This window comes from Podarcis vaucheri (assembly GCF_965113315.1).
Source record: "Podarcis vaucheri genome assembly, chromosome: 1".
Lineage (NCBI taxonomy): Eukaryota > Metazoa > Chordata > Lepidosauria > Squamata > Lacertidae > Podarcis > Podarcis vaucheri.
The window spans coordinates 116,017,248-116,035,800 of record NC_138759.1 but is presented as its reverse complement, the minus strand read 5'-3'; the positions used below and the strand labels follow the sequence as shown (position 1 = coordinate 116,035,800).

At 46.8% G+C, this 18,553-nt stretch overlaps 2 protein-coding genes across 3 annotated transcripts in view; both read right to left on the bottom strand.

The window, feature by feature from the left end:
• CERKL (CERK like autophagy regulator) overlaps window positions 1-2,212 on the bottom strand; it is a 47,612-nt gene extending 45,400 nt beyond the window's left edge. Inside the window, exon 1 of the mRNA XM_082200979.1 lies at window positions 1,723-2,212. Within this exon, the coding sequence (XP_082057105.1) occupies window positions 1,723-2,032 (310 nt within the window). The 5' untranslated portion in view covers window positions 2,033-2,212. The remainder of the gene's footprint in view (window positions 1-1,722) is intronic.
• A 10,991-nt stretch (window positions 2,213-13,203) lies between these two features.
• NEUROD1 (neuronal differentiation 1) lies at window positions 13,204-18,081 on the bottom strand. Of its 2 annotated transcripts, none has more exons than XM_082229345.1 (2): window positions 17,921-18,081; window positions 13,204-15,635 (listed from the first exon to the last, which is right to left on the bottom strand). In XM_082229345.1, the coding sequence occupies exon 2, from the start codon at window positions 15,622-15,624 to the stop codon at window positions 14,527-14,529; it is 1,098 nt and encodes a 365-aa protein (XP_082085471.1). In that variant the 5' UTR covers window positions 15,625-15,635; window positions 17,921-18,081; the 3' UTR covers window positions 13,204-14,526. The 2 variants fall into 2 exon arrangements, with proteins under 2 accessions (XP_082085471.1, XP_082085470.1); XM_082229344.1 differs by lacking the exon at window positions 17,921-18,081 and adding an exon at window positions 16,825-17,013.
• Window positions 18,082-18,553: the final 472 nt, after the last annotated feature.

The window sequence follows — 18,553 nt, the reverse complement described above, 5'->3', positions numbered from 1 at the left end:
AACCATTAGTGTTAAAATATTACTTCCAATCATACCATACATTCCAATCTTGTGCCACTTTTCACAGTCACAGCTTCCGCCAAAGAATCCTGGGAACTGTAGTTTGTTGAGAGTTGTTGGGAGACCCCTCGCAAAGCCACAAAACCCAGCAGTCTTAACAAAACAAAGTTACAGGGATTCTTTGTGTGGGAGAGCGATGACTGTTAAAGTGTGCATGCATCAAAAATGTGAGAGACCGGGTGCACAAACACAACCCATTCCATGTTTCCATGGCTATTGGGCAGCCCCCAACTTTTTGTTTGGCCTCTATGTGACGTTAACATATGGGAGTACTGGAGGTGAAATAGTTAAACAAGTTACCCAATCAGAACCCGGGGAGTGGAGTCAGAGGGACTATAAAACCTGCTCTTGGGAGGGGCAGAAAGGAGGAGTTTGTTGGGAGTTGGGTGGTTGGTTGGAGTGGGAGTGAATTGGGATAGAGTCTGTGGGTAGGTTGAGTTAGTGTAGCGAAATAAGCTGAGTCAGGAACAGTTAGGAACTAGGAAGACAAGGTGGTTTAGTGAGTGAGAGCAGGTAGCGGAAGTTATAGGTCTGGATAGGCCCCCCATGATTGTAATTGACTGAGAACGTTTATGAAACCAAACACTTGTTAAACTGCAATAAATAAACAGAAGTTTATGTTCCAATTTAACCCTGACTGGACTCAGTATTGTACCAGGTAGGGCCTGGGTAGTGGCAGCGAGAAATAAAGTGGTGGCACAGGGATCAATAGACAGTGAAACATCCGGGGACCCTTGCAGTCAGTGCCTAAAAACATTACCCTCTATTTTATGCATTCCAATGCTCATTACGAAAGAACCAAACTCTTTCCTGTAGCTATTCCCTGCCAAAATGATCCATCCTGATGTCAGCTTGAGAGACAGCAAATTCTTCCTCATTTCAGATGCCCATGATCCAGCACTCCAGAAAGAGTATCATTTGCTTCTCAGGTAAACAGAGATGTCAACTTGACTAAAATATTGGTGGGGGAGGCAGCCCTGCCTTGCAAAACTGATCCCATGATCTGGTTCACACACAGTATTTGAATGGCAATGCCCATCAACTGGGGGGGTGGCTGGCCCCCCAGAAATATTTAACGGGGGAGGCACACGAAGGAATACCAGCCCCTTCTATCAAGGATGCCAACTTGAATAAAATATTGAGAGGGGGCAGGTAAGCCCTGTCCCACATAATCGATCACATGATGCGGTGTACACACCCAATTTGAATGGCAATGCCCATCAACTTTATGGGGTGGGGCTCAAATATGTTATTTGGGGGTGGGCAAAGGGACACCAGCCCCTAGGAGGTGGCTCCTATGCAAGTAACCCACGCATCGGTTGCACGCCAGTCCCAAAGTTAACCAAACTTTTCTTTCGCTACCCTCTGACGTCACGCCCTGCCCACCTTGGCGGCACGTCTTTGAGTGACACAGCGGAGAGGGGGCGGGATGGAGGCGGAGGAATGTGCGGGCAGGAAAGGAACTGAGGCTGCGCTGCACCCGCTGTCGAAGCGGGTTCGAGACCCGTTGTCAACTCAGCAGCCCTTCCTGCCATGCTCGGGCTGTAGCTCCGCTTACACGGCGGTAAACCCCGCCGAATTCAGCAGAGGAAGCTGTGCACGGACCAGAAGAAAAACCCAAGCAGCGTTTTGCTGTTGTTCCTCACACTGGCTCGCTCTCACCTACGGGCCTCTCGGGCTGGATGGGGCTCCAGCTGAGCCTCCGCGCGCTCAGCACCACGTCGCAGCTCCTCTTGCCGACGCCGAAAATCCCCCTCAGGAGGGGTTGCTCGTCTTCGTCCCCCGCCTCTGCCTCCCGCACCGGGGGCGCCCCCTTTGCTCCCTCCTCCTCCGTCGAAGAAGAGGAGCGGGAGGAGGGGGCGCCGTCGCTTCCCTTCCACCCAGCGCCCGCTGCTGGTGCCGCCGCCGCCACCCCGAAAGGGTCCTCCGGGCTCTCGGCGGCCCAGGCTATCCTCCTCCCGGGGCGGTGCATGGCAGGCAGGCAGGCAGGCTCCTCCAGCTAGGAAGGAGGAAGGGGGCAGGAAAGGCGCCTCAGCGCGTCGCCGCCGCTACCAAGGCAGCGAGCCGCTCTCCTCCCCCTTGTCCCGGGTCCAGCTGGAGGAGGGGGGGGGAGCGCGCGCGCGCATTCGGCTTTGAGCTTAGGCGCGCGACCTCTGCCATCTCCCCGCCTCCCTCGCCACCAACTTTTAAGCCCGTTTCCAGCCTCGCCCTGGTCACGGGGTCGGGCTCATAAAGGAGGATGAGGAGAGAAACTTTCTGAAAGGCGGGCAAAGAGCCGCGAGACTGAGAGAGATGGTTCTTTTGAATTCCTCCGCACGGAAAAGCGCAGCTCAGTTGCCTCAGAGGCAGTGGCGTAGCGTGGGGGGTGCAGGGGGGCCCGGCCGCACCGGGCGCAACATCTGGAGGGGGGGCGCTCGCACTCGCAGCTCTCTGCCCCCTGCTAAAATCCACGGGTTAGGGGGCGCAAATTACTTGCCTTGCCCCGGGTGCTGACAACCCACGCTACGCCACTGCTCAGAGGGAAAGGGGTGGGGAGGACACAGGTGTTATCCAATCACCAAACTGTCTTTTGGTTTATTTCACGCAGCGGTTCTCAACCTGTGGGTCCCCAGATGTTGTTGGACTACAACTCCCATCATCCCTGAGCTCTGGCCTTGCTAGCTAGGGGCGATGGGAGTTGTAGTTCAACAACATCTGGGGACCCACAGGTTGAGAAGGGCTGCTTCAGAGCTTCCCTAACTTCGGTCTCCAGCTGTTTTTGGACTACAGTTCCCATCATCCTTTCACTGCTGGTCCTGCTAGCTAGAGGATGATAGGAGTTGTAGTCCAAAAAAGTTTGGGAGCCATTGGTATGATGGATTAATTTATAAACCGCTTGCTCAAAAGAATAAAAGCGACGCCCTTCCCCAACCCTTTCTGCCGATGTATCCTCTTCATTTCCCTGCGGAAGTTATTGGAGAGAGTCTTCTATTCATTAACTTGTATTGGGAGTAAAATGACACCCACACCCAGAAATGTTCGCAGAGAATCTCTACAACCACAATTACAAAAGTCTTATGTTCCCAGGGAAAGTGAAGTCTTTGGCTTTTGAATTGAGGACAGCTGCGCAGAAGCAACAGCCAAGTATTGGCCCCTGGGATATATGGCACCCATGAAGGCATGTAAGGCAATATAGGCCAAGTTGAGCACTGAAGTGGCAGTGCCCATCAACAGTTACTAAACTGGGGCACATGATTGTTTAGAAATGCTTTCTTGAAACCTAAAATCTTGGCACTGTTACCTGGTCTGAGTCATCATGGTTAGAGTACGCAAGTTTGTCATCGCTGAAGCCAATTGTTACATTTCCTTAAAGAGGTCAGTATGTATCTCGTTTTCGAAAGTTATTGCTACTCTCTCACAAACGCAACAAAGCTAAAAGATGGACCTATTCCTGCTTCTTTCCCCCTCAGAAGGATTAAATATGACATTTACATACACACCCTGTTTCTGAAAAGAAAAGAAAAATAGTGGGAGGTTCGCTACTCACATTAATGAATTCCTGGTTTCGCCGCAATATTCACACCAAAAAGCCACTTCTCAGTGCATGTTTTCTATCCATACAGTGAATGCAATATTAGCACAGTATGAAAATTGCTAACCTGGATTTTGTAAATATGTTCAGTGCTTTTTTCTGGGGGGGGGTGCAGGGGGATGCATACCTCTAAACATCTTGTGAATCTAGGTTTGGCCTCATTGAGGGGCAGTATTTCAATATGAGTAGGAAAATAAGAGTATCCCTAAACATTTTTTTTAAAAAGCACTGGATATATTCATCTCCAACTTGATTGCTTGAGCATAGGGCAATAAATTCTCCTCCTCCTTCTATGTTGTTGTTGTTGTTGTTGTTGTTGTTGTTGTTGTTGTTGTTGTTGTTGTTGCTGCTGCTGCTGCTGCTGCTGCTGCTGCATTATGATCCTAAGTCCAAGGAGACTGGGGTAGCAACCTTGGTGATGTGAATTTTCCTATTTGTTTATTGATGCAAACAGCCGGGCAGTTTATAGAGAGCCAGGCTAGTTGAGTGCAGGGTTGATACAGCCTTTACTAACCCAACACCTTTGGGCTACAAAACATCTGTTGTGATCCAAAGCATTGAGGGGGGTCAGGATGGTGAAGGCTGGTGTTATAGATAAGGCCTGTGCAGAACCTCAGGCCTGGGAACCAAATATGACTCTCCCAGCCTCACAGTCGGGTCCTCAAAAAAGTTCCCAAGCCACAAACTTCACTGGCCCTGCTTCACAGTCTTGGTTGTATCAGGTGTTAGGGGAGGAGTAGTACTCTGATGGGGTACCTGTCATGCTCCTTCTGGGGTGGCTTGTCCACCTTTGCTCCCCATTCTGCACTCAACTCTCACCTGTGACCAGGTGAATTAAGAATTGGAGGACAGGTAAGCCCAATTCCTGCCCCCAAGATGCAGCCCCTACATACCATTTGAATGGCAATGCCCATTAACTGAGGGGTGGGGTGGGGATTCCGCCTTGTAGGATGGTGTCCCCAGAATGATGTTACATGCTACATACCACAGGTATTCATTTATGCTTTCCATTTTAAATATCACTCAGTCTGTGACGCAAAGTGCGCAGAATCTGAAAATTAAATGCAGCAATTCAATGCCTTGCCAACAATTTAATAGTATAAGTGAATGCATTAAGAGTGATGTCAGGCTTAATTTGGATTACCTTACTTGTGACAGCTTGTTAAGTACATATTTCAATGTATGTATGTATTTTTAATTAGGGAAAAACACATATGCATTTAAACAACAGCTCGGTTGCAAACCAAATTTTCAACCCACCACTCTAATATGTATTAATATATTTTATGTTGTGGGAGAACAAGTCATAGTAGCGGTCTTCCAACTAAGTGACCTATTTAGGCTATTCTTTTGGGCATGGTAAATTCCAGTCACTTGGGGCACAATCTAGTTTGGTAGAATATAAATAGCTGTGCCTTTCTTTCTTTCTTTCTTTCTTTTTTCAAGTGCTTTTGTAGAACTAAACAACAAAAGTACCGTATTTTTCGCTCTATAAGATGCACCAGACCACAAGACGCACCTAGTTTTTGGAGGAGGAAAACAAGAGAAAAAATATTCTGAATCTCAGAAGCCAGAACAGCAAGAGGGATCGCTGTGCAGTGAAAGCAGTAATCCCTCTTGCTGTTCTGGCTTCTGTGATAGCTGCGCAGCCTGCATTCGCTCCATAAGATGCACACAAATTTCCCCTTACTTTTTAGGAGGGAAAAAGTGAGTCTTATAGAGCAAAAAATACGGTATGCCCTTCTTTTACAATAAGGTGCCTGCTACTGATACAGTGCTAGGATTATGTTCAGGGTCAGAGAATGCATAGCCCTCCAAACACTGTTGAACCTCAACTCCCATATCAGCCCCATGCAGCATGGACAATTGTTAGGGATTGTGGGAATCAGAAGAATAGAATTGTATAGAACTGGAAGGGACCCGAAGAGTCATCTAGACTTCCAGCAACTGGCAGGACACGGTTAACAACCCACCCACTACCCCACTCTTGATTGTTGATGATTATTAAGTAATACCTTTTGTTAAACAAGTTTCTAAGGACCGAAACAGATTTTATTCTGTTTGTTTGTTTGTTTGTTTGTTTGTTTAAGCCACCTCTCAAGAGCTGATATCCCCCCACACACACACCTGAGGTTAACTTGAGTGGACAGGAGTTTGAGATGAAAGGTGCTTTAGCGTGGACTACCTTGCATCACTTCCCAGAACCACTTAAGGAAAATGGAAGAGGCTTGTGGCAGCCGTGGCGAGGAAATGCCTTCTACACAAACTTGGGACAAAACAACAGTAGTGACTCTATAAGGCTGGATTTGTAAATTAAGAGATTTACTCCCAGCCTCCACTTTCCACCAATTGACAAATCAGTTTACTGGCATTCTTCTTCCTTGTATTGCTGGTATCAGAGCTGTGCACCACTGCCAACTTCTATCAGTGTCATTAATAGTAATACCTGGAAACACAATTCTTATCAGCTTGCCTTTGCTAGCTAATAATAATAATAATAATAATAATAATAATAATAATAATATATATATATATATATATATATATATATATATATATATATATATATATGCAGGTTTTGGTGTCTTCGGGTGTCTTCCCGTGTAAGAGTCGGGGTGTCTGTGCGACGTTTCGACGAGGTCTCACTCGTCATCTTCAGGCTGGTGCTTTCGGCTTCTTGTTACTGGAACAGAGCAGAATCTGGTGTTTGAGTTCCTATAAATACTGTTGAGGGGTGTGGTGTATAGCCTCCAACGTTCTGGGCGGAGAGGAAGTTCCTAGATTAGTGTGCCTTTTCTTCTTTTGTTCCTTAATTACTTGAGGGATATCTTGAGTGATTTCATGAGTGATATTCTGAATACCACTGGGTGGGTCATTAAGTGTAGATTAGTTGCTAAAGCTTTTGTGTCTTGACCTCTTGAGCTTGTGAAGAGTTTTTCTGAGAAGATGGCTGTGCTGCATTTAGTTGTGCTCTGGCTTGTGCTCTGAATACCCAGTGGTATTCAGAATATCACTCATGAAATCACTCAAGATATCCCTCAAGTAATTAAGGAACAAAAGAAGAAAAGGCACACTAATCTAGGAACTTCCTCTCCGCCCAGAACGTTGGAGGCTATACACCACACCCCTCAACAGTATTTATAGGAACTCAAACACCAGATTCTGCTCTGTTCCAGTAACAAGAAGCCGAAAGCACCAGCCTGAAGATGACGAGTGAGACCTCGTCGAAACGTCGCACAGACACCCCGACTCTTACACGGGAAGACACCCGAAGACACCAAAACCTGCATTCCTGTACCCGTGAAAATCTACGAAAGCATATATATATATTCCAGTACAAAATTCTTCATGAGAAAAATTACCGGCTTGGATTTTCAAAAAATGCCCAGGTAATGTGTAAAGTTAATCATCTGCCCACCCAAATATTTCACCACCATCCAATTGAGCTTGTTTGTTCTTTTAATTATTATGTATTTTGAAGTACTACAGCATCAAACATTTGTCATACCACAGTCAATTGCATTGGCTGGAGGAGGTGAAAATGATTATTAGCTGTGAAGAGGGGGAAATAATTGAAAAGCTTTCTTGTGGCTAGCAAATGCCTTCCAAATATTCATTAAACATTTAAGCGACTAAATTTGCAGAATATGTTCCTGACATTGGCACTGGTTCTGCAGTTTTCTCTCATCAGATGGAAGTACTGTGTGTTATGTGGAGTGCATTCATGCATAAACAATATCATTTTCATAAATTAAAACCTCCCCTGCAGAAGGAACATCTGTGCCTGCCTTTGAATAAAAGATGGTGGCATCTGAGTTGCCCCTTGACTGACTGGAAGAATCCTTCTATTTGGAATGAAAGCACTTAACCAAAAGGAACAAAACACGGAGCAGATTTCTCTCTCTCTTTTTTAGACCTTGTGACACCACTTTTCCACCTTCAGAACTAACTCTCCAGAGCAAGTCAATGAAGAGAACAAATCTTTATATATGCTGCAATTAAAAAAAATAAAATACTGGAAGCCAATCATCTTGCAACTGTCTTGGTCTAGCTGACTGGCATTTATGTGCGGCTTTTTTGTATTTTTTTGTCTTTTAAACATAAGGGTCATAGTTTGCCTACAGTAGCCAAATCTCACTCATTTGATTTGGAATAATTTTCATGGTGCTTTTTTGTGATGCTACTCACCAACACAGACTACCACCACCTCTTCTTTTATCAAGATACGATACCGTCACCTCCTTTTTTTACCATAAATACTCTCTAAAACACACAGAATTTTCATACAATCATGATGAAGTCCTGAAGCTCTTATATACAATGCTTGTAACTACTTTCTTCTTGTTGGCCTTATTAGATCACTTATTGTTCAGCCTGTGTGCAAGAACCCTGAAAGATAAGAAAAATGAAAATGTACAACCACATGTGTCACTCTTTAAAAAAAATAAAATAACATAAATGGGCATAGTAAACTGAGATCATGGCCTTGTTTCAAGGAGGAAAGCTATGTAGTAAACACAGCTTAGTATGGGGAATATGGCAGCTGAATATAGAGGGTGGTGCCAAAACATTATTCTCCAGGCACCTTGCTCTAATCCATTACTTCTCCATAAAGGAAGCATGCCCTGCATCCTGGAATAAGCAAATTGCTTTCTTACTGCCTCAGAGCCAAGATGAGTCTCTGGCATGCAACAGCAGAGAAAACACTCCAAGCTCAGATGCTGTGAGAGGAACCATTAAGTTGCCATTCTAGTATTTTACTCCATCAAAGAGAAGCCAGGTTGTCAAATACAGTGATACCTCGGGTTACATACGCTTCAGGTTACATACGCTTCAGGTTTCAGACTCCGCTAACCCAGAAATAGTACCTCGGGTTAAGAACTTTGCTTCAGGATGAGAACAGAAATTGTGCTCCGGCGGCGTGGTGGCAGCGGGAGGCCCCATTAGCTAAAGTGGTGCTTCAGATTAAGAACAGTTTCAGGTTAAGAATGGACCTCTGGAACGAATTAAGTACTTAACCCGAGGTACCACTGTACATGCTTGTGCGTGTCAATCAGTAGATTACCAGTGACCAATTATACTCAGGGTTTGTTTTCGTTTTAAAAAGAAGCAGCAAATTTCAGCATCATCTATTTGGAATACTGTATTGAAAATAATGGACTTTTTAAAAATGACAGTTGTGGCTGAGGATGTTCAGAGATACACAGTCTCATTACCTCAATGCTGAGGCTTAAAGTTCTGGAAGGTTTTGTTGATATGTGAACATTCTAACAGTTCCAGAGCATGTCCTGCAGGTACATGGTACAACCACTTTGCTAGGCTAAACAGGTCTGCATTTGATCAGTCTCAAAATGGGAGACTGTCTGGGATTTTTATGCATGCTTTCTTGAGCTCCATGGATGAAAGTTAGGGTATAAATGTAAATAATATTTGCCATCATACACCCACAGTCTTGCCTCATGGCAATTGCCTCCTGCCCGTCGGCTCTTCCAGACAACAAACCAGAGCTGGGCAGAAAGTAGACTGGGATCTACGGATAGATCTGTAAGTGGTCAGCAAGGATTCTGACTCCCAATTGTTTAACAACAGGAGCACCAAATGTTCCCCTTTCTAAATTAAGGCTGCTGAGGTTAAGAAATCTGGAAGCAGTAGGAAGCTATCACTGTGTTAATTCAACTGCCAGGCAACCCAGTGGGGAAACAAGAGACAGTATGAAGACTGCATACACCCTTTCCTGAATGGAGATCTCCTTTCATAGTAACTAGGCACAAAGGAGAGGCAGCTAAGAACTACTTCTCTGTTTCCAGAACTACTATAAAGGGTTTCAGCTCAGTAAGTTGCTACCTACAGGGCAGGCAGGAAACAAAGGTAGTAAATTGTTCTGCCCTTCCTCCACATCAAACAATAAAAAGAACCAGCATATGCATTTGAAAAGGCAAATGTAATATACCCTGCCCACTATCCTCATGGCTGTGCATTAAAAAAAACTTTACAAAAGATAACTGAGCACCAAGAAAAACAGAAATCTGAGAAGGATAAGATGAATTTTACGTTGTATTTTTGCATCCCTCCATTCTGTTTGCTTGCCCACTGAGTGATGTTGTGTTCATGTCCATCTTGCAGGCTTCCCACGGGCATCTGGCTGACCAGTGGGAGAACAGGATGCTAGGCTAGAGGGGTCATTGGCTGTGATCCAGCCGGGATCTTCTTGTGCTCTTATGATCACTGTAAAGCAGCAGCTCCTCCTCTGGCTTTGTGGTTTTCACCAGGCATTTCTCACACACTTTCATTAGGTGTGGGGAGGACTGGCCTTGACCTTCCCTAGCAATAACAGAAGGAACAAACTCCAGGGAACTTTCTGGGTCCCCCCCCCAAAAAAAACCGCAATACCACAAAAAACCCTGACACTTCCTCTGTCCCTGCTCATCATCTGGAGAACAAAGGACTACTGGGTTGAATGTACCACCTACAATTAATTCCCACCTTTATTTATATAAAACCTGCCTTTCCCCCTCTTTTTTCCTGCTTTCCAGGAAAGCAAGCAAGCTGTGTGTTTCTCCTAAGGACAGACATGTAACAGCTGCTTTTTTGTATTTTTAGAGGTGGGAAACTAGCTATTGTAAGTTTCTCCTTCTCAGGATGCATTGGTGCAACCTGAAACCTGCAGAGCATCTTACAGAACCTCATTTGCATGTCTGCTCCTTCCACCTGCATTCCATCTTCAGCCTCTTTCCCAAAACAGACTCTTGACTTCACCACCAAACATTTACCCCCTCCCTTCTCATTGCTTTGCTTGCCACCTGACCTGATTAAGAGTTCTGTAGAAAATGAAATCAAAATGTTGTTGCACGCTCATTTGTGACAGCTTGGTCATTTTGGTTGGTCCACTAAAGTATTGCCCTCATGTGGATGTTGAGATTCATCTTATGGGCTCACATGGTGACCTTTATTTTATTTTTGTGGGGGTTGAACACATGCAACATTTGTGTGTTTTTATTTTTCATTGTTGCAAACACAGAAGTATTACTGCCCCCCCAAAAAACCAACCCAAATAAACCATCCTTGCAATTAAGTGGTAGAATTCCCCCCCCCCTTTAAAAATGAAAAAGAATGCTGAGATTCCCAGGGAAGCATAATAGCCCATTCTGCACTTTCTCTGTGCATGGCATAATGAAATGCAAACAGTCCTGAGGAACATTGTGTCTCAGGGAAGAATTCAACAACAATCTAAGGTGATGTTACATGAGGATAAGCATTTCAGCTTGCATGAGTCCTTGCCTCCTCTCCCAGCTCACTGTTCTTGAGGTTCTCCCAACCTTCTCAAGACAATTTGGGGGGCATGTGGGTTGGTGAGAGTGGGGAAGCCCCATTGCAGAAGTAGAAGCTCTTGTACAGAACTTTTGCTGATAGGGCTCAATAGTTTAATCCTTCCCTCAGTATTTTAGTGCTACGGTGTAGCCATAATGAACCTCATAATACATATTCACACCAAACCCTACTGGTTACCAGTTCATTGCAATGGAACAGGCTCATGGATGCTGATTTAAGCATGCATCCCTGTATATGCAAACTGGTTCCTACTTTTGTCACATACATCCATAACAGTGTTACTCCAGCTCATGATGTCTGCTCTTGATTGTACATGGTGCATTAGGGAGGCAACATGAAATAGGTGTGGGGAAGCCTGCGGCACACCAGATGTTGCTGGACTCCAACTCCTGAGAGTCCCAGTCAGCATGTTCAGTGGTCAGGGATCATTAGAACTGTAGTCCAACAATTTTGGGAGGGCCACAAATTCTCCATCCCTCATGTAAGATATTTGTGCAAGCCTGCCAGCAATCTGGAGACCTAATGATCATGACCAGGGCAGCTGGGTCTTATGCATACCAAACGTTCCCTGCACTGGAGCCTTTAAGTGGACTTGTTAGCAACATAAACTTGAAAAGGGGTCCTGATTCACCAGCAACTTGGCGGCAGCAATTAATGGTAAGAGCAAAATGGCAGACTGGGTACTGAAAAACTGGGTTGGCCTAAACACATAAATACCAGCTTCAGGCAGAAACATGATTTGTTCTGGGGAGACCAACCACGACTGAATTCAGATGCTGTTATATATCTAAGGCAGTCACCAAAGGCTGAAAAATAAATCCCTGGAATGCTGGGGTCTCTATGCTACCTCCTGCTTGGGGAAATAAATGCCATTTCCTCTATGCCTTTCCATGAGCAGTTGGTGGGTTCCCATCATCACCATCCTTGCATCCTGCAGGACCCCAAATCTTAGTTATGGTGCTGTCAGTGCCAGTAGATACTCTAGGTCAGGGGTAGCAGCAAGATTCAAATATGGTACTGGAGATGTGAGGCAAGATGTCCTAGAAAGGTCTGAGGTCTGACCTTGGAAGCATTCAAAATATAATTGCAAATAGCAAAGTATGTTTGCATTGCTTACTTCTTTAGATGTCATGATGACTGGAAACAGATGTGTTCCTGGTAGAAGAGCTACATGTGCGAAACCCAAGCGTATGGAAGTGTCCTCCCCACTCTAAAGGAACACATATCCATATTGATCAGATTTGAGTGAGGGCAGGAAGGAGCGGAGGAAACAAGAGCTACCTATGACTCCTGGTAAGATTTGTGTGTAGGATATGGCACTCCTGAATTTTGACCATAGATGGTCTGGACACAAAGTGAGGGCGACTGCCACCCTCCATCCAACCCAAACAATCGCTTAGGATACATGACTTGCTTCAGAGAAATCAAACCACCACTTATTTCAGTTTGCTTTCAGATGCAGTAACACACCCAAGGCTTAAGAGACCCAGAACCTGTCTGAGTGCCATACATTCAGTGCTCTGCAGAGCTTTTCCCCTCTCCACCGAATAACTATTGCCAGCTCCCCTTCTCCATCTTTGGGGGGGGGGCTACAAAGCGCTTACAGGTCAGAGGTCGTGGCTTCCTGTTTGGTCCAGAGCAGCAGCAGAATCTCTACAAATTGATCACTGGACGCTGTGGAGTTGGCTTTGCTGGCCGAATCTTGCCGTCTCTCCCTGTGGGATTTCAGCACCGCAGAGCTGAACAGCTACGTAGGGCCTTGGCCCGGTGAGCGGTTGCTACTGTGAACGCTTGAATGCGAGGTCGCCTTGACTTCCAGATCAGATTTCCGAGGGGACCTTGCTCGCTAGCTATGCATTCCTTCCACCTCCCACCCGCTGTCAGGTTGCTATTGGACTGCACCTTGGTTTGTTTGTTTTTTCTTAAACTTCCGTTTATTGTACAAATTAGTAAAGGTTGCACCTTTTTTTTTAAGGAACTATTACAATAATCCCATAGGAATTGCTCACACTAAGAAGGGGGAAGGGAGAGGGGGATCATATTTAAGGAGAAATGCAACATTTGACGGACGTCTCCTTACTATCTCGTTCCAAAGGTGTGCTTACTAAATTCCCAAATGTGCATTACATAGTCATATACAGGATTACGAACAAAATTACAGTACAGATTGAGTTCGGTTGAACCAGCGTTACATTTCAGACAGCACTTATTGCGGATTGCATTGTACATGCATAATAACTATATTGTTCTAATTACGAAGTCAAATGGTTCGAATGGGTTTGAAACTACTGACTACAATCCACCAGCATATTATATAACAATCCCAACCATAGTGAACCTGATTGGCTTTTCGACTCTTGGACGGAAATATGACAAACCACCGATTCATGTGACTGTGTATATATTTAAAAATATATATATCATGCATTTATCATTGCCTGGAAACATTAAGTGTTTTCAAGTTATCTCTATTCTCTTCAAAATCACGTGAGGCGAAAGGACGGGGACGCCAAAGATTAAAAAGAAACAGTGCAAATTGAATGTGATAGTCAAGCAGCTTTTGATTCGGGAAAAAAGGGAAGAACTTGGCATTTCCTTATGAAAACATGAATGTCTGGCGGGTGGGAGGGTGTCTCTATCCGCACATAAGGTTTTGCAAACCTTCCGTTGGATTGATATGTTCCAATAGGAAATAAATATTTTCCTACCTCCATTTTTTAAAAAATAAATAAATCCCAAAACCCTGTAGTAATCTGGTTCTTACTGCAAGGAAACGAAATTTTAATGGGAAAGACTTTGCTGGCGCTGTGCATTTGCGTGTGTGAAGAACGCGAAAGGAAAATGAACGGGGCGGGGAGGTGCTAAGGCAACAGAACATCTCCCCCTCCCCACACACCTCTTCTAAGCACTTTTCTGCTGGTTCAAATTACTTAAATTATTTCGTATAAATTAGATATAATTCTACTTTGTTTCCAATACGTATAAAAATCGATGAAGCTGCATGGTTTAAAATAGTTTATCAAAAGTTATTAAAAATTCTGTACAAAACCACAACAAAATAATTCGGCATGGGAAAAGGTAGCAAGTAGGAAAAATGCTGGTTGAAAAATAGACATTTTATATATACTTTTTTCGATTTTTTTTTTAAACTGGCCCACGTCTAGTTTCAAAAACAAAAAAAAAAAATTTAATAAGAATTGCATAGATCCTAATTATTGCTTGTGGTTTTTTTTTTTTTTTTGTCCCGATCAGATCAGTGGGGAGACTGGCTGACTTTCTTCTACACTAAATTGATAGTGCAGATTTACATTCGGGACCGTGCGGGGTGGAGAAGCTTAGCGGAGGGAGGTGGGATTTACAGAAGGGGGACCAGGAAAAATGTAGCCTCCCCATATATTTATATAGATGACTCTGGCGTTTGGAAGTTCCCCCCTTTGCCCCTTCGCGTATTTTTGCACTTGGAGCCCTAGGGTGGGTGGATGTCTGTGTTGTGGGGGTCCCCCTTCCTAAGCAAGGCAGCCCCTCGATGCCCCTTCGCTCCTCTGTCCCGACGCTTCTGGAAGGGCTCAGTCGTGAAAGATGGCATTGAGCTGGGCACTCATGACCCTCTCGTGGTGGGCATGGCTCTCGTAGGGCAGGAGGTTGTCGATGGGGATCTCGCAGCGAGAGGCAGAGCAGGAGAAGAGCGACCCGTGTCCCGGGGTCCCCGCCAGGCCGGCGGCGGCGGGGTAGTGCATGGTGAAGGCATAATTTTTCTCAAACTCTCCGGAAGGTTCGTGTTTGAAAGAGAAGTTCCCGTTGACGCTGAGCGGCGGGCTGAGGGGCCCGTCGAAGGAAGGGCTGGCGCACTCGGCTAGCGCGCTCTCGAAGAAAGGCTCCAGCGCCGCGCCGTAGGAGTGCGGCGCTTTCACGTGGAACAGGTGGGAGCTGTCCATGGTGCCGTAAGGCGGGCTAGGCAGCCCTGGCGACTGGTAGGCGTAAGGGTGCACCGGGAAGGAAGCGCTGGGCGGTTGCATGTGCGGAGGCAGGTCCTGGCTCTGCTCGGGCAGGAAAGTCCTCGGGTTGAGCTGCAGGCAGCCGGCCACTAGGTTGGTGGTAGGCTGGGACAGGCCTTTGCAGAGCGTCTGCACGAAAGAGACCAGGTCGGGGCTCTTGCCCGAGCGCAGGATCTCCGAGAGGGCCCAGATGTAGTTCTTGGCCAGGCGCAGCGTCTCGATCTTGGACAGCTTCTGCGTCTTGGAATAGCAAGGCACCACCTTCCGCAAGTTGTCCAGAGCCGCGTTGAGGCCGTGCATGCGGTTCCGTTCGCGGGCGTTGGCCTTCATGCGCCGCAGCTTGAACCTCTCCAAGCGGGCCTTGGTCATCTTCTTCTTCTTGGGACCGCGCCTCTTGGGCTTCTGATCGTCGTCGTCTTCTTCCTCCTCCTCCTCCTCTTCTTCCTCCTCCTCTTCTTCGAGGTCGTCCTCTTCTTCCTCCTCTTCTTCCTCCTCGCCGTTCCTCAGCGAGTCCACCTCGGCTTCGGCGTGCATAGCTTCCAGGTCGCCCTCTTTCTTCTCCGCCTCGTGCTCCTCGTCCTGGGAGCTGAGACAGTCGTCCGTCCAGCTGGGGGGACCCTGCGGCTGGGGCTCCCCCATCAGCCCGCTCTCGCTGTACGATTTGGTCATCCTGCAGGATCCTGCGCGCAGAAGAGATCACAAGAGGAAAAAGCATTTAGCAGAGAGGACACTCCCAATAGCTTCCTCCAAGCCCTTCCTCCGGGGCTACAATCCTAAATGCATTTGCCACGGAGTAAGCGCCACTGAAACCAGCGAGGTTTACTTCTGAGTAGAAATGCACAGGATTTCCTCCTTGTCAGCATTATTTAGGAAGCTCTATAATAGTTATTCCGTTCACACCGATTACAATTTGAAAATTGGCTTTGGTGAGTTTCACCACTCCCTCCCGCCCTGCCCCCCACGTTTCTATGCGACTTTCTATAAATTGGGTTCTTAAAGAAGTTTCCTACCAATTTGAAATTTAGGGCGCAATCCTCACCCCGTCTATGGAGACGTCCTATTGAATTCAACCGAGTTTTCTGCGAGGCGACAGAGTACTGCAGCTTTAGACTCTCTGACTCCTAAGCCTTCCCCAGTAAACAAACTTCGACTTTTCTCCGCGCGTCTCGGCCACAATGAGATCGATCGTCTCAAATAGCATTATATAACTTGTTTATATTAGTGTTGGTGGTGGCTCTCTAAGGAGATTATAGATAGAATGAAATTTGACGGAGAGAATCGAAAAGAAGAAAATGTCTCTAAGGGGTGGGGCGTGGGGGGGAGAACATCACGCAGTAGCAGAGTCAGCGGGACAAATGGCCAGCGATTATTCAGCCCGGGCAGGATTTATCCGTTGAGTTGGGTGCCCCCTTTTCATTCTGCCCACATTTCATTCTGCCACTTCATTCTCCCCTACAATAGCCGTGCAGACTTCCCAACTGTTCAGAGTCCAGCCAAAGTCTGCCGCCCAGACAGGGGATCAGGTGCGGCCACAGCCTCTCTAATAAACCACCCCTCCCCTGCCTTCCCCCACCCCCCTTTCTGCCTGAGGATCCCCAACCTTGCGAGAGGACGCGTTTGCTCATGAAGGGGATGGACCGATCCTGACCGTCTTAGGCAAGCGACTCTACCGAAGCCTCCGGAACTACAAGGCGATCCAAATGCAACAGTTGAGTGAAACCGTTTGCTTCTCCGTCACCAGCGCAGCCCCTCTCCCTCCAGCGGCAATGGGGAGCGAAACCTGACCCATCTGCTGCCCACTTTCCCTCTCCCCATATAGGAACTTCCCTCTCCCTTTTAGCAACCAACCCGCCAGTTCCCAATCCTGACCTGTCAAAGGACAGGCGAGTCCTATCAACTGATTTGACGCCCCCATTTTTCTTCTCTCTTTCCACCGCCAAAAGAAAGAAAGAAAGAAAGAAATCCAGCGGCACCTGTTCTAGACTGCAGCCCACACTCCTTCCAGTCTGTAAGGACAAGGTCTACTGGATTCGATTTGGCTCTGATCCCCCCCCCCAAAAAAAAAAAAAAAATCAGTGCCACGCGCAACAAGGCATTACTACGGATTCCTTGGATCATTTCTACCGTATTTATGGTGTCGCTGCGCCCGCCTCGCAAGGCTTGACGCAGCAGCAGAAACGCAGATGGGGGGAACTGAAGGATGTCATCCAACGCGCGCTTTCTAGCGAGTAGGTCGAGAGCGTTGGATCGGCGGGTCTTTACTCCATGGGTTTTGCCAGGATTTATGTTGGGGGAAGAAGAAGAAGAAGAAGAAGAAGAAGAGTTTGGATTTGATATCCCGCCTTTCACTCCCCTTCAGGAGTCTCAAAGCGGCTAACATTCTCCTTTCCCTTCCTCCCCACAACAAACACTCTGTGAGGTGAGTGGGGCTGAGAGACTTCACAGAAGTGTGACTGGCCCAAGGTCACCCAGCAACTGCATGTGGAGGAGCGGAGATGCGAACCCGGTTCCCCAGATTACGAGACTACTGCTCTTAACCACTACACCACACTGGGAGGGGCAGGCTTTATGCTGTGGGGGAGGGGAGAGAACCTCAGCTAGTTAAGTATTTTGTATTGGTTTACTTGATTTAGGGGGACAGCTGCCCCTCCCTTGCCTATGCCCTTGCCTTACTCCCGAGTAAGATCGTACTGGACCCAAGCGTGTGGCGAAAAGAGTTCGCCAACAAGAAAGGTCATTAAAAAAATATTATTTTTTAATGAAAATGTAGTGAAAAGAGCCAATCCAATGGTTCATCCTTATTTCGTTCAGATAGAGGAAATAATAGCCTTCTGGGGAAATAAAGCTAGACGTGCGATGGGTTTGGGTGCTTTTCCCCCCTTTTCTTTTTTGGCATATCCTTCACCCAAGCCACGGATACTGTATAAAGAGGAGACGGGTGCTAAGGAGGGAATCAAATTTTTACCTTTCTCTTTTTCTTCTTCAGCGTGTCCTTTGCAGTGATGGTCTCATAACCCTGTTGCTCCTGGGAAGCTTTCCTTACAACCGAGGGACGTGCCACTTTTTATTGGATTTATGTGTGTTTTTTTTCCTTGAGGCTGCATGCAGGAGACTCCGCTTATATATATAGCCGAGGCTCTTCTGCTGGGGGGGAGGAGGAGGAGAAGGGGCGGGCAGCGAAAGCACCCCCTGGGGATGGCCGAGCAGCAAGCCCCACCCCCATCGCTCCTCCCCCCTCCCGCTACACCCCCTCCTACCCACCCAGAGACTGCGTCAGCCTTCCCCCGGCACGCGCCATATGGTCACCCACGTCAAGCTTCGCGCGGGTCACGTGAGCTGCCCATTCGTATGCCGCCCGGCTCTTCCTGCCATCCCTTTGTGGCCCGAAAGAAAGTGGCCATCTGTCGCCAGTCAGAGACTCGGCGGACCTGTTTGTACCCGCAGGAGAGATTAACCCTTGCGCTGGCGCGCGAGGCTTGGGGATATTGAGAGGAAAAGGGTCTGTGTGTGGATTGTCCCCTTATACTTTTGACCGAGGAACTAGGAGTAGCCTCCTTGAAAGAGAAAGAAAGAGCGTTTCGGGCTCTTTCTTTTGTCA